The sequence below is a fragment of the Lontra canadensis genome, unplaced genomic scaffold (genome assembly GCF_010015895.1).
Source record: "Lontra canadensis isolate GAN:19392208 unplaced genomic scaffold, GSC_riverotter_1.0 scaffold124, whole genome shotgun sequence".
Lineage (NCBI taxonomy): Eukaryota > Metazoa > Chordata > Mammalia > Carnivora > Mustelidae > Lontra > Lontra canadensis.
Genome location: NW_022631118.1, coordinates 2,604,548 through 2,623,045, shown reverse-complemented (window position 1 = coordinate 2,623,045; position 18,498 = coordinate 2,604,548). Strand labels below are relative to the sequence as shown.

General features: G+C 44.0%; 1 protein-coding gene across 1 annotated transcript in view; it reads left to right on the top strand.

Moving 5' to 3' along the window:
- VGLL4 (vestigial like family member 4) overlaps positions 1–18,498 on the top strand; it is an 84,045-nt gene that overhangs the window by 37,080 nt on the left and 28,467 nt on the right. Inside the window, exon 2 of the mRNA XM_032841683.1 lies at positions 3,631–3,820. Within this exon, the coding sequence (XP_032697574.1) occupies positions 3,631–3,820 (190 nt within the window). The remainder of the gene's footprint in view (positions 1–3,630; positions 3,821–18,498) is intronic.

The window sequence follows — 18,498 nt, the reverse complement described above, 5'->3', positions numbered from 1 at the left end:
CAAGGAAGACAACCTGAAGGAGGAGGCATTTTAAGTGGCCTTTGCTGATTGCATAGAATTTAAGTACAAAAGATCAGAGGAAGAAACTGAGCAAAGGCCTTGGGGTTAGATGGTGAGATTTCTGAGCTGTGGTATCTAGTCTGGTTTAACCTCTAGGGCTGACACTTTGAGAGCTTACAAAGGGGTATACTAGGAACAAAGACTGGGAAGGCCATGGGGCCACCTGTTGGGTATGAATGCAGAAGCAGCCTGGAGATTATTTCATCAGTGACCGTTTGAGGTCCTGCTGGGTTGACATAGCCAGAATGCTGCCATGGAAGACTGAGTTTACAGAAATCTGTAGGATGATGGGGGTAGGGGGGTGTCACTAAAAGCAGCACTGCTGTGTTTCTGGCTTGGGAATGGAGAAGTGCTTTAGAGGCCCAGAAGGCCTGTAGTTTAGGCAAAGCCGTAGAGGGAAGTGTGTGCCCATATTCACCTCGCCCTCAATACAGTGACAGTATCCTGCCAGAGTCCTGATCCCCAGACTATATGTTCTCTTCAGTTTTTCTAAAATAATTTTAACCTTCCTTTGCCACCTAGACCATAATAAAAGCAAATCCCAGTTTGTAATGCAAGATGTTGCTCTAGGGTCCTTGAGTGGAGGCCCCAAAATGAATGATGGTACATAACTGAAAAACCCTATTTCTATACTTGTAACTGTGAATTTCTTCCCTTCTATCCCTGGTTTCTTTGCTCTGACTGTGTGTGGGCCTTTCACAGTGTTACGAGGGGATGTCACTCTGATGGGCAGAGGCCATGGCTTCTCGCTTATGGTAAACCATTCACTCTGTTAACCTGAGCAGCTCCCTCCATGTCTAGGGGCACAGTTTTCTCTGTCCAATGAGGGAATTCAAGTGTCCAGGGCCCCTTCCAGCACTAACAACATGCATGTCCCTTGTCTGTAGGGGATTTGGTATAATTTGTCCTAGCCCTTAGGGGAAAAGAACCACCTGTGGTTCCTCTGTGGGTAGTTTACCTATCAGGTTAGAAATCCCAGTGTTTCCAAAGGATTCTTGTGGACTTTCTTTTTTCTATGTCAGACACAAGCGACTCGGTCTTAAAGATAAGCAGGGCATCTACTTGAAGAGCTTCAACTGCGAACAAGCACAAACAAGCTTATATTACAATGGAAATTGGGGAGTACGGTGGGAGTGTTGTTCTAACTCAAGGAGTTTTGCCTTTTGCATAGCAGCGAGCGTATGCTCATGTTGTAATGAGCAACTCTTCTTTTTTTGGAGTGATTTGAATTTGTTGCTGTGGCGGCAGGTTTCTATGGCAACAGCTGTTGCTACACATCTGGCATCTGATAAATGGTTCCCAAAGCCCGGGGGTCCACACAGAGCCCAAGTGCTCCTCATCTCCGTTGAACCTGCCAAAGATGTGGAGAAACACAGGGAGGAGGGCATGGTGGCTCTGTGCCATGCTGATGAGGCTTGATTTGCAATTGCCAAGTTCCTGGGGGTATCATCAGGATTCCTCCAAAAGTTAGCTGAGCTACTGACACTTTACATTGGAAATGTCCTCTCCCTTTTCTGTGGAGGTGGAGGGTACAAGAGAGGGGAGCATATTTGAAAAGAATATTTTCTGATTTATCACAATATAAATATTACCATGGCTTTTTATTTGCTTGCATTTTTTTTTAGGTTTATTTATTTATTTGAGGAAGAATGGGCAGAGGGAGAGAGAGTCTTAAGCAGACTCTGAGCTGAGTGTGGAGCCCACATGGGGCTCGATCCTATGGCCCTGAGATCACAACCTGTGCCCAAACCAAGAGTCGGATGCTTAACCAACTGTGCCACCCTGGAGCCCCTGTTTGCTTGCTTTTTTAAACCAAAAATTCATAAATAGGAAGTAGAGGACAACTAAAAATTCTACTGAATGTCCGAGTGTGACAGGCCAGCATATGGCCTGTTTTTAGGTATTTCATTTAAAATGGAAAGTTCCAGTTTGCTTTGGGGCCAAAATCTCTAAAAGAAATCCTGCCTAGAGGTGTATTATGGGGTCACTGTATATTTGCTAGTTTATATCTTGCTGACTAAATTGGCAAAAGTTTTATTTTTCCTGGTAAACATTCAGGAGGCTTTTCCCTCACTCCTCTCCCTAACAAAATCATATTTGTCTTATGTGTATGAAGGAAACGACTGTTAAAACTGTCCACACATCTGTGATGATATGAAAATTAGTGGTGGCAAACAAAGATTTCCTTTCTTAGGTACCACAGGGTCTCAGATGAAGTTGACTTTACCCTAATATTTCTTTCAAATTGTGACCAAGTGAAAACAAAATTGGCCATGCCTTAGAGGCCAGTATGAATGAATAGTAACATGACAAAAGGGTTATTATTTGTGAAAAACTTAGGTACCCCTCATATGACTTAGAAAACTAGAAGTTTTCTCTTCAAGTATATATTATTCTTATTTATAAATTTTAGGTATAAAACATTTATTATAATAAAGGGTTATGTTTATTTTAGTTAATAATGAAGCACAAAGTTATTACTTAGTACAAAATCTTTTTTTTTTTTAAAGGTTTAATTTATTTATTTGACAGAGATCACAAGTAGGCAGAGAGGCAGGCAGAGAGAGAGAGAGAGCGGAGGAAGCAGGCTCCCTGCTGAGCAGAGAGCCCGATGTGGGACTTGATCCCAGGACCCTGGAATCATGACCTGAGCCGAAGGCAGAGGCTTTAACCCACTGAGCCACCCAGGCATCCCAGTACAAAATCTTTTTAATTACAGGAATGAAAAGCTCCAAGATGTTGAATCAGATCACAATGTGGATTCTAATTTGAGTGTTTAACTTTGAAAGTGTTTGAGAACTGCACGTGTGTATTAAGCTCATGGCAAATTATATGCAGATACTTTGTGCTGATAATAGTAAAAAATATATATATTGAATGTGCCATTTTTAGTGTGCTGTAAGAATGAAATGTTTATTTTTCATTAAGCAGTGTGTTTTCATTTCTCTTAACATTTTGGGCAAATATGTGAATTATTAACCCATAAATTTTCCTCATTCTTAAAAAAAATAACATACCAAAATTGTAATAAAAATGTAACAGGCAAGAAAAGTGAGTTTCTAGTCGTGATCTAATGAAGCCTGTGTTAGGTCATTCTCTTCTAGGTATAGAGTCAATACCCACACATCAAAAGATCTTTGTTGTTTTAAATTAACTTTTGAGATGGTTTGTGGTCAGTACTTTTACCCATCTGTTACTTCATTGCAACTTTAAATTTTAAACTCTACCCTAAAGAGTTGGTGAAGACGTGGTAATTGTGTGTCACGATGGAGGTGTTAGCAAATCAGCACGGTGTACACCCTAACCACGCACAGTGCCGTATATCCCTTACATCTCAGTAAAGCTGGGGGAGGGGAGGGCATTATTGTGTAGAAAACCACGTTTGTTTAAAATGTCCTGTGCTTGGCAGTTCACCTCGTGCTCAGGCCATGTTCCGAGAATGGCAGGCCGCCCGTTCTATTGCCAAAACTTTCCACAGGGAGTAGTTTTGCAAGGGGTGGGCGGGCAAGCGGCGCACCGAGGTGGGGGCGTTTCACCTCCTTGGTGACGACATCATCTCTCTTTGCGTAGGTGAAGCTGCTCTCAGGGGAGAACCCAGGATGCAGACCCTCCCTGTGGCGTCTGCCCTCACCAGTCACCGCACAGGCCCTCCGCCCATCAGTCCCAGCAAGCGGAAGTTCAGCATGGAGCAAGGGGACGACGACCTCGACTGTGAAAACGACCATGCTTCTAAGATGAGTCGCATCTTCAACCCCCATCTGTGAGTTCCTTCTTTCTGAAGTGAAGGCGTTCTGGTGGTGGCTTCCGTGTGCTCTGTGCTGGGGCCCTGTGCTCTTGCAACTTCATGCCAGTTGTTAAGTGAAAGAAAGAACAGTGCTTACCTGCCAGGCGGGAGATTAACTGTTTTTAATAACTTGAGAGATGACATCTTCTTTCCTTCCAAATTATTTGTATGACTGTGTGTGTGTATGTGTGTGCCCCATGGATGTTAGCTTTCTCTTCCAGCTTCTGAGCAGTGGTTGTCCGGAGACTGCCTTTTCTTGCCTGTGTCACTGATGGGTGTTAGGAGAATACATCTTTGGTGAATGTCTTACGGGCCAGGAAATGGAAGGAAAGGTTAGCCCCTGAGCAGACATATGTAAAATGTTTTGCTTAGGAGTCTAGGCTTGTACACATTAAGAAGTACAGTAGCGGGGCACCTGGGTGGCTCAGTCGGTTAAGCGTCTGCCTTCAGCTCAGGTTGTGATCTCAGGGTCCTGGGATCAGGCCCCACGTCGGGCTCTCTGCTTAATGGGGAGTCTGCTCCTTCCTTTCTCTCTGCCTCTGCCCCCCTCTCATGCTTGCTCTCTCTCTCACTTTCTCTCTCTCTCTCAAAATAAATAAATCTTTTTTAAAAAAAGTACAGTAGCGCCCCCCCCTTATCCGAGGGGTATATGTTCTAAGACTCCCAGCGGATACCTGATCCACAGAGAGTACCAAACCCTATATAAGCTGTGTGCTTTCCTAGACATAGATACCTGTGAGAAAGTTTAATTTATAAATTAGGCACGGTAAGAGATTAACAACAACAATAGTAAAATAGAATGATTATAATCATATACTATAATAATAGTTATGTGAATGTGGTCTTTCTCTCAGAGTATCTGTTGTACTGTATTCAGCCTTCTTCTTGTGGTGGTGTGAGATCGTAAAATGTCTGTGTGATGCCGGGAGGTGAATGACAGAGGCATTGGGATGGAGCATTCAGCTGCTCTTGGCTAGAAGGAGAATCATTTGCTTCCAGGCCACAGCTGATTGTGGAAAGAAAACTGCAGAAAAGCAGGGGGATGATTGAATTAATTTTCACCTTGTGTATATTCAGGGTATAAACTTGAGACCTTCCTAAGTGGGAAAGATGGTTTTTTATGTTTACGATAAGGTGCTGCTCATCACTTCTGGTATGTGAACCTGTTGTAGCCGTTAGAGCACTCGGCTTGGGGCTGGTCCTCCCTCTGCCACCAGCATTCTCTACAATCATGACATGAGTTGCTCCAACTCTCTGGCCTCAGTTTCCTTATTTGTGAAACAGAGGAGTTGAAATGAAAGTTTTCTGAATCCATACAGCATCCCAACGTTTACATTAGGAAAATAGCTTGCTTCTGTGCACCTTGTTCCGGCTTCCCCTTTGCACTCTCTTCTGAACACTCACGCCCCACAAAGGGAGTGGAATGCCTTTTCCCGTGTTCTCAGCGCTAGGAGACAGCCAGCCAGCTGCCCGGAGGGTCTGCTCTGGCAACTGTGCAGCGAGTCGGTATTGTCGGAGCGGGGGGAGTTTATCAGAGGGGGTGAGATAGCTCTGATGATTAGAAGGTGTAGCTTTGTAGATTCAGGTTAAAAGATCCTACTCTTCTTCCCCTCCCCGGGCAGGAAGTGATGTTTCGTAATTATTCACAATGCTTGGCTTCCCCAGTTCTGATTTCTGAGGATGCTGCTGCTTCTGGCAGGAGCGTGACTGCTCAGAGAGTTCCTGTTTTCTCATTGGCGGAGACCCTGCGTAGGGAGAGGCCGCCGCCAAGGCCAGCAGCCCGGTGCTGCCTCAGCGCCCCAGTCCCGAGCATTCCGTGCATTCCAGCCCGCTTGGACTGTTGTGTTCAGTCATAAGACATACTGACAGAGGTATTTATCCTCAGATAAATCACGGTAGTGTTAGTCAGAGGCTGAGCCTGCAGTCTGGAGCCCTGGAATGTGCTACAATCAGGAATCCAGCAACAAGGCACTGCAAAACAGTGAGCTCTCCCAAATAGGGAGGGGCTCGTCATGTCGTTCTGGGCGCTCAACTGCTTGTTCATTCTCTTGTTACGAGCAGTTTCTTCTCCTCTGCCTCCTCTTTCCTGAAACCCAATTAGGAGACCGTTGGTCTTTTTCTTTTTGGAAGCAAAGGGGAGGTAGCCCTGAAACTGTGTGTTTTGTGAGCAGACATGCCTTGGTTTAAATAGGTATTCAGCCACTTACTGCACCTGGGCCCACTGTGCTTCTTTGTAAACTGGCAGTGATACTAGCTCAGGAGAGGCCTGTCAGGAGCACGAGAGTCGGCATGTGCCGGGAGTTCGGTGCAGTTTGGTACTCATCTGATGGTAGTTATTACTTTTATTGTTGTTAAGTCCCTTATTCTGATATTGATAACAATGATAAAGAATAACAATACTATTATGCTGAATTTAATGCCCGAGTGTGTCTGAGTTGCACTCAGAATGTCTGGACTCAAATTTCAGCTTCTTTATCTTTTGGTGGAAGTAATCATAGTTCTGTCATCATAGGATGATTGTAATGCCTATTGCAGTGCCTGGCGTCTAGATGGTAAACACTCAGGCAAAGTCATCATTAATATTATTATTATAGTGTTAAAACAGAAAATGAGGTGTGCATGGGTGGTTCAGTTGGTTATCTGCCTTCAGCTCAGGTCATGATCCCAGGGTCCTGGGATCGAGCCCCATGTTAGGTTTTCTGCTCAGTGGGGAGTCTGTTTCTCCCTCTCCCTCTTCCTGCCTCTCCCCTGCATGCGCTCTCTCTGTCAAATAAATAAATAAATTCTTAAAAAAAAAAAACCTAACAAAAGAAAATGATTTTGTAACTCCTTGGGTCGTTGCAAATATGATCTTAAAGTACAGATGACTATAAATTATTCATACTATGTTATAACAAGGACACTATAAATAATTTAAAGTGTAAATAATAGAAATGGAATTGCTGGGTTTCATGTGCATCTCACAATTGACATCATCACACAGAGTTTTAGGCAAATAGAGCAGCGGCCCCCTGGGCCACACTGTTTGGACTTCTAGGTGATCAGTGTGTGGTTTGTTCATTCTTCTTCTTCTTCTTCTTCTACTACTTCTTCTTCTTCTTCTTCTTCTTTTAAGATTTTATTTATTTATTTATGTGACAGACAGAGATCACATAATAGGCAGAGAAGCAGGCACAGAGAGAGAGAGAGAGAGGAAGCAGGCTCCCTGCTGAGCAGAGAGCCTGATGAGGGGCTCCATCCCAGGACCCTGAGATCATGACCTGAGCTGAAGGCAGAGGCTTAACCCACTGAGCCACCCAGGTGCCCCTGTTCATTCTTTTGTCACTGTTCTCCTGTGATGATTATTTGTTTCAGTAAGGGTAACAGTGTTTCTAATTGTATCTTCTAGGAGTGGAATTACAGATTTTATAGGCAAATTGGAAAGATGCTGCATCTCTCTTCATGTTGTACTTACCTTTGTTGGATTTGAGGGAACATTTCCTCTTTGAGCTATAAGGTGTTCCCTCCTTTTTATTTGATATGTCTAAGGAGTTTTTTTAAAATAATAAATTACAAATTGATATTTCTTTGGAAAAAATGGCCCAGTATATTTGTCTCTTTTTAAGGAAATTACAAAATGATTTTTTGCTTTTATCTTCTTAGAACATGTTCATGTTGTATAGTAAAAATGTGTTTTGTTTATCTTATCACTGAAGAAATCACAATAATTCTGGGCATGGACTGTTGTTGAAAAACAGTTTTGACAACTAAGAGAGTTTTAAAGATGCATGCCTTGGCTGCATTTCATTATAATCATCATATTGAGATACTTTCCAGTAGAGAGGAGGAGAGGTTAGGTATCTCCAAGCCAGAATAGGAAGCTCCAGACAGTGACTAAATTTCATCTGACTTAATTCAGGGAGGAGGAAGACAAAGAAGAGAGGTTTCCTTAGTGATTTCTCCAGAACTTGGAAATTGAGAATTCCTGGCCTCTTATTCCAACTCTGTATAGCCTGGGTCATTTGAACTCTTCATTGACTTTCTTGATATGGTGACTCAGAGAAGTTGTTTTTTTTTTTTTTTTTTTTTAAGAAAAGTGTTAAGAACATGAATGTTTAATTTAGAAGTTGAAAGAAAGTGTGTCTCTTAGAAAGTGGATTAAGTAAGGTATGGGGGCATGGCTGTTGGGATTCCTCTCATGGAAATGTCAAAAAGTAATTTTTTTCTATGACCCTGGTATTCAGGTGTGATCTGCTAAGGAAGAGTTCTCTTACTGTATCCATGACCCATATGGGCTCATGGAGTGCTTCAGCTGGCTCCTATGTCCTTGTTACGGGCCTTTTTTTTTTTTTTTTTTAAGTACTTCTTATTTTCTGGCAGTCATAATCCTCCTCTTGTAACCTACCTGTGTCAGCCATGGAATCAACCATTTCTCCAGGGGACCCTGGTTCCTTTTTGTGGCTAATAGGATTTAGAAGCCAAAATCTGGGTGCTAAGTATTTTTATGCTGTCATTGCCTTTGTCTTTTTGTTGTTGTTGTTATTGTTATCCTAAGCTTTTTTAATTAAAAAAATTTTTTTATTGTTATGTTAAGTCACCATAAATACATCATTGGTTTTTGATGCAATGTTCCAAGATTCATTGTTTATGTACAATGCCCAGTGCTCCATGCAATATGTGCCCTCCTTAATCCCCACCACCAGGCTCACCCATCCCCCTGCGCCCTCCCCTCTAAAACCCTCAGTTTGTTTCTCGGAGTCCATAGTCTGTCATTGCCTTTAGATTTGAGTTGTTTAGTATTATAGACATTAGCTAGATGTGAAAATTCAAATTTAAAATTAAATAAAATTTAAAATTCAGTTCTGTTGCACTAGCCACATTTCATACGTGGTAGATATATTTCAAGCCCAGCAGCCACATGTGGCTAGTGGCTACTTTGTTGTACAGCACAGGTATAGAATAGTTCTACCATCTCAGAAAGTTCTGTCAGGGGAAAGAGCTAAGAAATCATGAGTTCATATTACTACTCCCAGTTCTAATCCCAATTCCACAGAATTCTTCCTCACCATCCCCCATTCCATATTTGCATCTCCCTGTTTCCCAGAAATACTTTTACTTATTGTTCACTCCTATAGTTCACATACAATAGTTTCAGAATTGCTGTGCCCATACCACTGTGAAAAACAAACCTACCAAGAAGAGTTCCAGATTTGCTGGCAGTTCATTTTTCAGTCTGTGCTGACTGTGTAACAGAGTACTTGTAACTTTGTAGTCAGTTGCTTCCTCTCCCCACCTTTCCATGTTGTGTTAACCAGAATATATAGTTGGGTTCATTCATTTCTTTTTGCATCTAGCTGTAGATCTATCTTTGTTGATTGTGTTTTATTTTTGAATACGTAAAACATTAACATGCTTCTAAAAGTCAAAACTGTGTTAAAAAGTACTTGGAGGAGTACTTTCCTTTTGATCCTTCCTCTTGTAGGCTATTACCCTTCTTGTGTTTCTTTTTGTTAAAGTTAAAGTAAGCAGATACACAAATGGTTTCTCAGTTCCCCGTCTTTTTCTTAACATACTTTATATGTTCATTTGGGTTCTGGTGTTTTCATTCAACCATATACGGTAGATATTTTCGCATGCCCTTCCTTCTCCTAGTTTATGGCTGCACAGCTTTCCACGGTGTGCACGTGCCAGAGGTCAGTTAACCAGTCTCCTTTGTCTGGACATACAGGTAATTTCCAGCATTTTACAATCCTGATGATGCTGCAGTAGGTAAACTTGTGCATTTGTAGTATCTTGTGTATTTGCAGTACTGTAAAAACTCTTGAAGGCAGACAATTGGTGGAGTTAAAACAACAGGCTAAATTCACACTGGTTTTGTGACCTGGTTTGGGCTGCTTGGCTGAGAGTTCTGTGCTGAAGAGTACAGTCTAAGGTGACTTTTGCAAAGAAAGCCATTTTCAGCTCTCTGTGTGTGTGTGTGTAGGTATGTGTAGGGTTTATGTGTGTTAAAGGATTGCCATTGAACAGCTGAGTTGGTCATCTGTGAGAGGGAGGGAGCATTTATTGAGTGCTAACTGTATGCTCATCCTGTGCTCAATACTTTAAAGATATTGTCTTACTTGACTCTCATAATAAATAAGACCATTTAAGACAGATAGGGATGTGTGTGTGTGTGTGTGTGTGTGTGTGTGTGTGAGAGAGAGAGACAGAGACAGAGACAGAGACACACAGAGAGAGAGTGCTCTGTTACTTAGAGAAGCAGAAATTGAGACTCTGAGATAATTGTGGTCCAAAGCAGTGGAGCTGGGATTAGCCCTGTTGTGTGTGAAACCAAAGGTCATTTGCCAAAACTGTATTTTAGCCAAGGCAGGATTGCATGCATCTTAAATACGGACATCATATATTTATGACACTTCACCAGTGCAATGTCCAGTACATGGTAGGGACCAAGTAATTTCTATGTTGAATTGAATTAGACCCACTTGCAAGAGATTGTGCTTCTCTTCCATCTGGGGGAGGCATCCCCTTGTGATCAGTGCTATGCAGTTGCAAAGTAGTTGCCCCGGCCTGGGATGGGGCAAAACCCCGTAAGCCCACACTGGGATCAAAGCCATGGTCTCTAGGCTTGTGCTCTAACCAGCCGGGTTTGCCACAGACAGAGTTAGCAGTCCACACTGAATGGGGAAGGGCTAGTGAAAGAAAACCGTGCCTCTCCTCATGGGTGGCGCTCTTTTGAAATACTGTCCTGGTGTGAAATGTGTCCAGTGCTGTTGTCTTTGCTTCTGTGGCCATTCTTTTTTTTTTTTTTTTAAAGATTTTTATTTATTGATTTGACAGAGAGAGATCACAAGTAGACAGAGAGGCAGGCAGAGAGAGGGGGGGGGGAAGCAGGCTCCCTGCTGAGCAGAGAGCCCGACGCGGGACTCGATCCCAGGACCCTGAGATCATGACCTGAGCCGAAGGCAGAGGCTTAACCCACGGAGCCACCCAGGCGCCCTGTGGCCATTCTTTTGAAGTCTTTTCTCAAGCCTACTGTAGCCAGTTCTGCTTTCTCTTTGAATGCAGATGCATTCAAATTCTGGGCTCCTCTGTTTCCTCTGCTCCTCCTTTTCCTCTGTTTCCTCCTTCTTTGGTCTTTGCTTTCCCCTTCCCTTCACTCCCTATTCTTACTCCTCCCACCACCCCGCTGGCCCTAGTTGCCTACTCTTCCCTCCATAAGCATGAATAGAAAAGAGGGAGAAACAGACAAACTCAAAACCAGTGATTCTTTCAGCTTGACAGAAGGTTGGAGGTGGGCTTTGACATTAAGTGCTAGTCCTATGAAGGAAACTCAGTAAAACAAAACAAAACATAAAAACTTACTAACTACTGGCTAAAATGGGTTTTGGGGTTTTCCTCTGGGTTTTATTTTTTGCAGTGGGGTTGATTGTATAAATGGTTACCTCAGGTTTTCTGGAGTATCTGTAGTTGGTGGTGTCTGTGTGTGAAATGCTTGGTAGCCGCATCATGCTCCCTTTGGTGATGCTGTGTTTCTTGTATCTCTTTAGTACCTTTAATTTGGATACATATGGACATGCTTTACCTAGAGTTTATTCCACAAACTCCATGAAAGTGATGAGGGCAATCCCTCATTTCATATTAAAACTAGACCCAGAGGAAATGGAAAAGTTGGGGTTATTTTGGTACCTTGACCCTGCTGGCAGCTGGGACTTGGTCAGGTAAACAGTAATACATACTTACAGACAGCACACGTTACAGATGTGTTCACGTCCGCATAAGCCTTAGAGGGGGCTCACTTTACCACCAAGAATGGTGACCGCTCGGGATCTGCAGCATCCCCGGAATCACGAGAGCCTTTGCCTTGGGGCTTCTTAATAACAGTGAGGATTGATTATTGTATACGAGGCGCTGTGCTGAGCACCGCATGGGCATGATCTCACCCCATCCTCACGACCCCAGGATGTGGATGCTGTGATTATCCCTCACTTACAGATGGGAAAACTGAAGCCCAGAGAGGTCCTGTACTTGGCCAAGGTCACACAACTCACTAATAGGTCACTGGGCCAGGAATCAAAATCCAGGCTGTCTGATCCCAGAGCCAGATCCTCTTGGCGAGGACAGTACATTTACATTAATAGTGTCAGTATTTAGTCGCTCTGAACCATCTGATCCAGGACCTTAGCGCCTTTTGGTTTTAGACAATCTTCTAGTTAAGCACTCTCAAAATGCTACCGATGATGCTTTGGAGATGAGAGGTGGAGACTTCACTTTAACAGTAGCTGGGGTGGAGGCATGAGGTGGTAAAGAGCTATCAGTAACAAGAAACACTATAGTAACAGTAACAGTAACTGTGGTCACTGCAGTAATACTCTGCAAGGCAAATACTCTCTGAGCAGTGATGGGTCCCTTCGGAGATGGCCAAAGAGAGCTGCCATTTAGCTTCCCCAGAGGAGGCTTGAAATGGTGGGTCTGTGTGGCGAGCCCCCTACAGGAAGGCGTGTGTTTGTCTGTTTGTTCATTTATGCCCAGGAAAGTGCCTTTTTTTCTTTAAGATTTTTTTTGTTTGTTTATTTATTTGACAGAGATCACAAGTAGGCAGAAAGGCAGGCAGAGAGAGGGGGAAGCAGACTCCCTGCCGAGCAGAGACCCTGATGTGGGGCTCAGTCTCATGACCCTGGGATGATGACCTGAGCCAAAGGCAGAGGCTTTAACCCACTGAGCCACCCAGGTGCCCCCAAGGAAAGTGCTTTTTAAAGTGTTTTAATTCTTGGGGGACGCCTGGGTGGCTCAGTTGGTTAAGCATCTGCCTTTGGCTCCGGTTACGACCCCGGGATCCTGGGATCAAGCCCCATATATCGGGCTCTCTGCTCAACAGGAAGCCTGCTTCTCCCTCTGTACCCCCCCCAACTTGTGTTCTCTCTCACTCTCTCTCGCTCTCTGAAATAAATAAAAAATCTTTTTGAAAAAATTTTTTAGTTCTTGTTAAAAAGTTCTAACCCAATTTTAGTGGGTTAGAGGCACAGGCCAATAGTAACCTTAGTCTAACAGACTCACACTGGAACAGTTTAAAATTTGGTTTAAGTATATGGAGACACATATAATCCTTTTCAGGATCCCATTCAGGATCAGACACAAAATCCTTTTCAGATTTCATAAATCAAATGCTCTTGAAATAGAATCCCTCAAACTATGTGCTGTCTCTTCTCTCCCACATCCTTCTTGGCGTCATCCAAACTTGGGACATTTTAGCCTTGAAATATTCTGTATTTTTCTGTACTTCTACACACAGCCTTATAGGTACTCCCAAAAGTGTTCTGGGGGATTCAGGAGGATATTTTATAGTCTTAATTTTAGTTATCCTAAATAATTAACTCAGAAACCGAGATAATGTTAAATTAGGGTTTTTAAAAAAACTCTCCCCTCCACGTACGGCAAATAGGTGTATTTACTTTAAAAAAAAAAAAGTAAATGAGAAGGGAGTCTGGATCTTTAGTAATGTTTCACATTTGGGAAGCATGTTAAAAACCGGTTCATGTGAGACTGCCCCTACCACGGTCATTGGAGCTGCGGGCCAGCCTCAGCAGGGACGAACACGGAGCTGGTTTTTTATGGCTGCCCCTGCTCCCTTGTGACGTTAAAGGCGCATCTGTGTGTTCCGTGCAAGTGTTTTGCTAATGAAGTGTGGTACCTTTAAATAAAGGTCACAGGCCTGACCTGTGTTGTGTGGGTTGCTTGTTTGTCAGGCTAGAGGCATTTTCTCATTTTCACAGTTCAGCCGAAAACAAAGACCTCCTTATCCGAGCAGGGAGCTGTGCTCTTAAAAGCTGACATCAGCCTTTTCCCAGCAGGCATCACTTCTGCCTTAAGAGTCTTTGCAGAAAGCTGGAAAGGGAGATACCCATCCTGCTACTGGCATTTTTTCTGGCCAAATAACACACAGAGTAAAGAAATGCCAGGAGTGCCAGGAGTCAAAGGAGCAGAATCACTAAGACTATCGTTTGTCAGGTCTGCTCTGGGGACCTCTGTGTTGCTTATCTTTGTTGCCGGGAATATAAAAGTGGGACACGAACCTTGAAAAAGGAGGACTTTTTTCCTAGAGAGGAATTAGAGAACATTCGGGATATATCGGAAAACTTCCATTAACATGTAAAGTCACTTTTTTAAAATGGCATGTTAAAATTGAAAAAAAAAAAAAAAGAACTATTTTTATTTACAGAGTAAGTCAGAGACATTTGTTCCAAAGGTGAGGAAACAAAACAACACAGCCTTTGGCTGTTTCTCTGTCCTGCCCGGATCTCTGGGCTCTGAAGCTTTCCAAGTGCTGTTGTCTTGAAGGTGCGTCTGGACACAATGGCAGCTATGTTTGTATATAGTTAGAGGATTGATCTTGAGGTGGCTTTATGACCACAGAGACCTCTTGTTGCAATACAAAGCCAGGCTGTCCTGCAAGTTTAGAAAGTGCTGTCACTTGAGTAGATTGGACCAAGGACCAGGAGGAGAAATGCTGAGAAGCATTGCCTGTGTGTGAGTGCTGATGGTTCTTTTTTTTTTTCCTTTCGGGTCTTGCTTGTAAATCCATCATTTGCCTGTGCTACATGCAGCTGGAACATAGCAAAGGAGTTTACAAACCCACTGATCTGTGTCTGGCATAGCTTTCATTTGAGAAGTGCCAGTACCCAGTCTCTATCTTCTTTGCTAAATCCCTGGGTAAACCAACCCTTCCCACCCCCGCCTCCATTTTGAAAATTTCTTCACAAATTGTCTGCAAAGCGTAATTAGAGACCTTAATGTTGCAGTAGTGTTCTCAGTCTGGCAGTAGCTAGACTCCTTGCCAGAAAAGAGATCTGAATTCTGGATCTAAGCCTTCATAGCCCTGACAGAGGCAAAATGTACTGCAAAATAGAAGGAAACTGATGTGGGGGCCTGGGTGGCTCAGCTGGTTGGGCATTGGACTCTTGGTTTTGGCTCAGGTCATGATCTCAGGTGCATGAGGCATGAGGCTCAGTAGGGAGTCTGCTGGAAATTCACTCTGCCTACCCCCCCGACACACATACCCCACACACTTTGTTTCTCTCAAATAAATCAATCTTTAAAAAAAAAGGGGGGGTGCCTGGGTGGCTCAGTGGGTTAAGCCACTGCCTTAGGCTCAGGTCATGATCCCAGAGTCCTGGGATCGAGTCCTGAATCGGGCTCTCTGCTCAGCAGGGAACCTGCTTCCCTGTCTCTCTGCCTGCCTCTCTGCCTACTTGTGATCTCTGTCTGTAAAATAAATAAATAAAATCTTTAAAAAAAAGAAGAAGAAGAAGGAAACCGACTTCACTTCTGTGCTCTCCTCAAAATTATCCTTCTTGCCTTCCCTTTTTTGAAGAGATCTAAGAAGTGCAGCTAATGGATCCACATAGAAACCAGCTCCAGAAACTGGGTGAAGGTCAAGTGGAAGAAACAAACCAGCTCTCACTAGGTCAGGTCACTGTAGAACCAAGTCTGAGAACTGAAACCTCATTGCTTCCCTAAATCTTTCGCTGGCATTGAACCCATCAAGGAATGGTTATGGAGTTTTCTAACTCATCAGGAATAATTTCCTCAGCTGCGTGTGACCACTGAAGTCCCACTCCTCATGGGTTCAAGGCACCATTGCCCATAGATGGTCTCAGAATGCTTTTGCCTGCACATGCTCTAAGGAAAAAAGTGTTCCCTCACCCAAGTTCGGGAAGTACCGAACCTGATCTTGCAGGTCTGCTTGCTCATGGTAGCACATAGCAGGCTTTGAGAAGTCTGATATATGGAAACATTGTTTAGCACACGACTGATCATGTAAGTAGCCATGGACTCCTTCATGCCTTTTTCATGAGACCTGTCAGGAATATTCCAGGAAGCACATTTGCCTAACAAAACGAGCATTTTGTTTGGTTTCAAAATTCTGTTATGAACGTTCAGATTCACAAAGGTCTGGTGCTCCTGTACTGTTGTAGCAGCTGTTGGAATGAAATGATTTTGTCATTCCTGGATTTGGGACTATTGGATGCCATCTTTCCTGTCTGGGGCTCTTGGGGAAGTTCCGTTGAGTCTAGAGAGGTTGAGGCAGGCTGAGGTCCTGTCCTCCTTTGACATTGTGTCTCTCATATTCCATCCTTGGCACTCTCCCCCTCTCTCAGCTCTTTCTAGAAAGCATATTATTTCTACTTCCATATCCACTTCCCAGTCCAATACTGTGATCTCTGCCAACAACTTATGTATTTTTAAAGACTTACTTATTTTAGAGAGCAAGTGAGCAAGCAAGCCCGAGCGGGAGGAGGGGCAGAGGGGGAGGGAGAGAAGCATACTTTCTGTGGAAGCCCCATGTGGAGCTCAGTCTCAACGACCCTGAGATCATGACCTGAGCTGAAATCAAGAGTCGGACTGAGTCACCCAGGTGCGCCTCTGCCAACAATTTTAATGAAACTTCTCTCCCTCGTTCACTGGTGACCCACTCATCACCAGATCTAGAAAGAAACCTACAATTCCTTATCTTACTGAATTTCCTCTTCCTTGTATCTTCCCCCTTGGTTTCTATGGCCCCTTTCTCGCTTTCTTTGGTTCCCCTCCTACTTCTGTGCCTGCTCCACTCAGGGTCTTTCAGAGACTTGGCATTACTGCTGTTCTGCTGAGCTGTGTCCTGGTCACTGTCCAGATGCTGCTGAGGAAGCCACATGCCAACTCGTGGGTTGGGTTACCACTCCAGGTGGAGGGTTCCCAGATCTTCACGTCTAGCCGAGTCCTGCCCTTCACACCTGTAGAGCCGCCTGCCTTTGAGATACTGTGTGTGCTCCTCGGGTCGGTGCCGCTTTGCTGGAATTGATTTTAGTACCTCCTTTCTTCTTCTTCCAGTCTGTCCCCCATCTTTAGGATGGCACAGCTATCTTTCCACTTGCTCTCGAAGTGGCTTCCTCCCACTTTCTCCCTCGTGTCAGACCCGCTGGCATGTCCTGCTAAATGTCGCCCACGTTGGTACGGGCCCCGGCCACAGCTTAGACCCTGCTTCCACGACAGTGCCCTCTTTCCTGGTCTCGGCACTTCAGAAGGTTTCTGCCATCTTCCTCTCCTCCTCTGTGACTCCAGTCAGCCCCAGAAGACACCACACAGACGTCTGTCTGCAGGAGCTTCTGCCCCTGTGCTCCGGCTTGCTGAAGTGAACCCCTGTGCCTTCATTCCTTCCTGCTACGCTTTGCTTGCCTCCCTCTCTTGGCAAATGGGGATTCCTTCTGCTTCGCGATGAACATGTCTTTGTATAAATGGTAACGCTTTGCTGTAGTTGTGTGACAATGTCTGTATCCCTCTCTCCAGACTGCACATCCTTCCAGGGCGGGAGAGGAGTCTTACTCACGTATGTCCCACTAACACCCAGCACCATGCCCGATACCTACTAGGCGCTAAGTAAGTGTTTGAATGAAGAACAAGTCACTAGGAGAATACTGTTGAACCTCTCTTCTCTTTGGGAAAGATTTTAAGAATTTATGTAATAACCCCTGCATGGCACCACTTACTGTGCTTCTGGGTTTTCCTTAGAGCCTTGATGTTTGGTTCAGAGAACATGCTGGAACAGAGAGAACCCCACTGTCAGTACCTCCACTACCTTCCTTTCCCTATCTATCCCTTGCTCCCCCAAGACAGGAAAGTGCAGATCCCTAGTACCTGGGCAGAGGCACAGTTTACAAGGTGAAACACTAGCCCTACTTGGGATGCTTGTTTGGGATCAAATGATCTTTTCCTTCAGAGTTTATCATATGAATGAAATGTGTTTTTTCCTCACTTCTCTATTTGTATTTCTTCTTATGCATCATGCTCTGATGCCAAGTATGTGCGTAATATAAGGTATGTGGAGATGAGAAATTCACTTCAGCTGGGCGCACCTCATGCTTCAGAGGGATGGCCAGACATTTCTTCGGGGTGCAAACCAACCCAAAGAGTAGATCTGTTCCTCTGAGAAAAGCAAACAAATATTTGCCCAAGTGTTCATTGCTTTTGGTGTTTTTTTCAAATCTACCTAAAAAGAAAGTTCTCGAAGCCAAAGTGTTTACTGGCTATTCTAGTAGATACGTTGTGCTTAAATTGTGCTTATTTTATTTGTGTGTGATAGCTTCGGGCTGGCATTGCCAACAGCCTGAGGTCCCTCTGTGTTGGTTTTGAATGATCCGTATCATTTTGCGTTCGGCGTTCAGCTTTAGAACAAGTGAGAGCAAGTGATGGAGGCAGTGCTCTCTAGGAGCCAACGGTGAAACGTGGGTAAAGCTGGGAACGGAGACCTTGCTGCAAGAGGCTGATGGCTGCAGAGTGCCGTGGTCAACAGATAACCTTCAGAGCTTATTTGGAGGACCTGGCAGAGTTTGTTGGTGAGGGGCGGGGGTGGGGGTGGCTCTGGCTCTTTTTTGACAAGATAAAACCCAAGTTCTTTAGGGTGACTTTCAGGGATTTGGGTGATCTGTCCCAAACTCCCTTTTCCCACTTACTTCTGAGGAGATGGCCTTCTTGAACTATCGATCATTGATCTATTCCTTAGCTGTGGTTAAATTTTAAAAGAATTTATTTGAATTCACGCTGTTACATACCTTCAGGCAAGCTACAGTGTGGGAAGCAGCTCGTGGAGAATTCAGTTTAGATCGTCCAACCTGCCTCATGATTTCCATTTTGAGGCTTAT